Raw genomic sequence first — 2,909 nt, forward strand, 5'->3', positions numbered from 1 at the left:
CATGTTTATAAAATGGCAAAACCGGAAGAGTATGCTTCACTGTTTTTGCACAGTGAATACTATTATCTGCCATAGCAGCAGCAAAGCTCTCAGGACATCCTGTCCTGCTCTTTCTTCTCTTCTAGACAAGGATGGCTGCAGTCAGGCTCCTCAAAACCATGTATTTGTTTGGACTGATTTCAGACTTTATAGAACATTCTATGGCATTATTTATGTAAATTTCAACACCTCAAAAACTCCATGAATAGAAATATAAAAGTGTAATCTTTGAAATAGGATCTGTAATCAAAAAAGAATACCAAACTTATTTAATTGATTGATTTCTCTTTTGTTTCTACTCAGACAACTGAAGACAAATCTCTTCCAAAGTCAATGAATGAGACAAATTACTCTCGGGTGACAGAGTTTGTGCTGTTGGGCCTGTCAAGTTCAAAGGAGCTCCAGCCTTTCCTCTTTCTCATATTTTTACTGCTGTACTTAGCAATTCTGCTGGGAAACTTCCTCATTATCCTCACAGTGACTTCAGATTCCCGACTTCATACCCCCATGTACTTTCTGCTTGCAAACTTATCTTTTATAGACATATGTGTGGCCTCATTTGCTACACCCAAAATGCTTGCCGACTTTCTGGCTGAACAGAAAACTATATCTTTTGAAGCCTGCTTAGCTCAGATTTTCTGTGTTCATCTCTTCGCTGGTGGTGAGATGGTACTTCTTGTATCCATGGCTTACGATCGCTATGTTGCAATATGTAAGCCTCTCCACTACATGACAATCATGAGTCGCAGAGTGTGTATTATTCTGGTCCTCATCCCCTGGTGTGTGGGTTTCATCCACACAACTAGCCAGCTGGCATTCACTGTTAACTTGCCATTTTGTGGTCCTAACCAGGTGGACAGTTTTTTCTGTGATCTCCCTCTGGTGACCAAGCTAGCTTGCATAGACACTTACATTGTCAGCTTACTAATAGTTGCAGATAGTGGCTTCCTCTCCATGAGCTCATTTCTCCTCTTGGTCATCTCCTACACTGTGATTCTCATTACAGTTAGGAAACGCTCCTCTGCTAGTATGGCCAAGGCCCGCTCCACCCTAACTGCTCACATCACCGTTGTCATACTCTTCTTTGGACCATGCATCTTCATCTATGTGTGGCCCTTTAGTGGCTATTCAGTTGACAAAGTCCTTGCCGTGTTCTACACCATTTTTACACCCATATTAAACCCAGTTATCTACACTTTGAGAAACAAAGAAGTTAAGGGAGCTATGTCAAAGCTGAGGAGTCGCTATCTAAAACCTGGACAGGTTTCTGCCCTCATTAGAAATGTTCTTTTTCTAGAAAAAAAGTAAAAGTACAGGACTGGCAGCATTTTCACTGTTTTTTTCTCTAGATATTTCCATAACTAAATTTCTGCTCTTTCAAAAAGTAGTCATTTAACATATGCAGATGTTTAAAATTATAGACTTACTGCAATTGTAATAAGCAGAACAGATTTTGTGAGAAAATTTTAATTAACTTGTTCTTTGCCATTGACTTTTCTTCTTGTTTTAAATTAAGATAGTTTTAAAATAAAAGATTGGTCTTTCTGTAAATGAAATTATATTATTTACTGAATTATAAATACATTTTTCTTGTATTGTTGGAAATATGGTTTATATTCAGCTCTCAAGTAAATTTATTGTTTTTAAAGAAACAAATACATTTTATAAAACCTGATAACCAGATGTTCAAACAAAAGAGTGTAAAGAGTACTTATTGCTTTTTATAGTTCTATGCTCACTTTGCTCCTGCAATAATGCAGTTTTTTGTGAACACTGTGCACTAATATATATTAAATAATTGCTTACAGTATTTTGCATTCAATCGGTCTTGACATAGAGTTTACTATTCAGTACCAGGTTTTACAGCACAAGGGTTTTATGTAAAAATATAATTAAGTGCATAATAATTGCAATAGATAAGGATGAGAGCGGATTCCTTGGGCAAGGCAAAGAGATTATAAGTAACATCAGCTCCTGGATTAGAATTTTGCATGTTGTAAGCAAAGCCCTAATATTTGAAAAATAAATCCTTAGATGTTACTGAGCTTTATAAAAGCTAATAGTTCTTACCGTAGGTTATCTAATGGTCATGTTACTAGAATTATCCATTATTTAGAATTCATTGCTTCTATCAATAACCTATGTTACAGCAAAATGTTTTGATTCTGCAGTGTTAAGTTGTATTGCCTGTAGTTATACTAAGTACCTATATTTTCACCTTAAACTTTCTAAGAGAATGAATCATCAGGGCTCTCATTACATTCTATAAAGTAACTGCCAATCATCATGCTGATGGTTATCAGTTTAAGTCAGAGGTGTATACAAAACATCACACTATAAAAGGTAAATATACACATTTGTATTTGTCAAAAAAGATAAAGTTGATTATGTTGCTTTTCCACTGAAAATTATGAAGGGGTGGAAAAGGAAGTATTTTACAGGATAGGGGAACTCTTGTTGGAACGGAAAAGTTAAAGCTAGAAGACAAAGAAATTGTGTATTAGCATTTTCAAGTGGTTGGTATTTTTTTTCTTATGTAACATCCACCATTTCATGGAAACCGATATTCTGTACTCTCCTTAGGTGAGCTTAGCTTTTAACAATGGTGCACAGTGAATTCACAGAGTCTGTCTTTCTGTACTAGGCTTATGTTAGTTAAATAATGGTCTGCAGGTTTCATTATGCTGTCAAAAAGGCAATTTCTTGTTTTTAAAGACTGGGCTGGGGATTGAACTCATCTTTTCAGGCTTGGTAGAAGGAGTCACTGAGGACTGAGTCACTTGGCCATCCCATTTTCATTTTTTGTAGTCTTTTTAAAATTGTATTATATTTGTTCTTTCATGATTGTGTTTGTGTATGTATGTGCGTAC

At 35.8% G+C, this 2,909-nt stretch overlaps 1 protein-coding gene across 1 annotated transcript; it reads left to right on the plus strand.

Annotated features, from left to right (window-relative positions):
* The first annotated feature begins 360 nt into the window (after window positions 1-360).
* On the plus strand, window positions 361-1,347 carry LOC125396976 (olfactory receptor 4K15). Its single transcript, XM_087895861.1, has one exon. The coding sequence runs from the start codon at window positions 373-375 to the stop codon at window positions 1,345-1,347; it is 975 nt and encodes a 324-aa protein (XP_087751987.1). The 5' UTR covers window positions 361-372.
* Window positions 1,348-2,909: the final 1,562 nt, after the last annotated feature.

Source organism: Myodes glareolus, chromosome 12 (assembly GCF_982192425.1).
Source record: "Myodes glareolus chromosome 12, mMyoGla1.1, whole genome shotgun sequence".
NCBI classification, from domain to species: Eukaryota; Metazoa; Chordata; class Mammalia; order Rodentia; family Cricetidae; genus Myodes; species Myodes glareolus.

Bases quoted from the DNA above. Each gene is read 5' to 3' on its own strand.
- LOC125396976 (XM_087895861.1), top strand. From the start codon at position 373: ATGAATGAGACAAATTACTCTCGGGTGACAGAGTTTGTGCTGTTGGGC.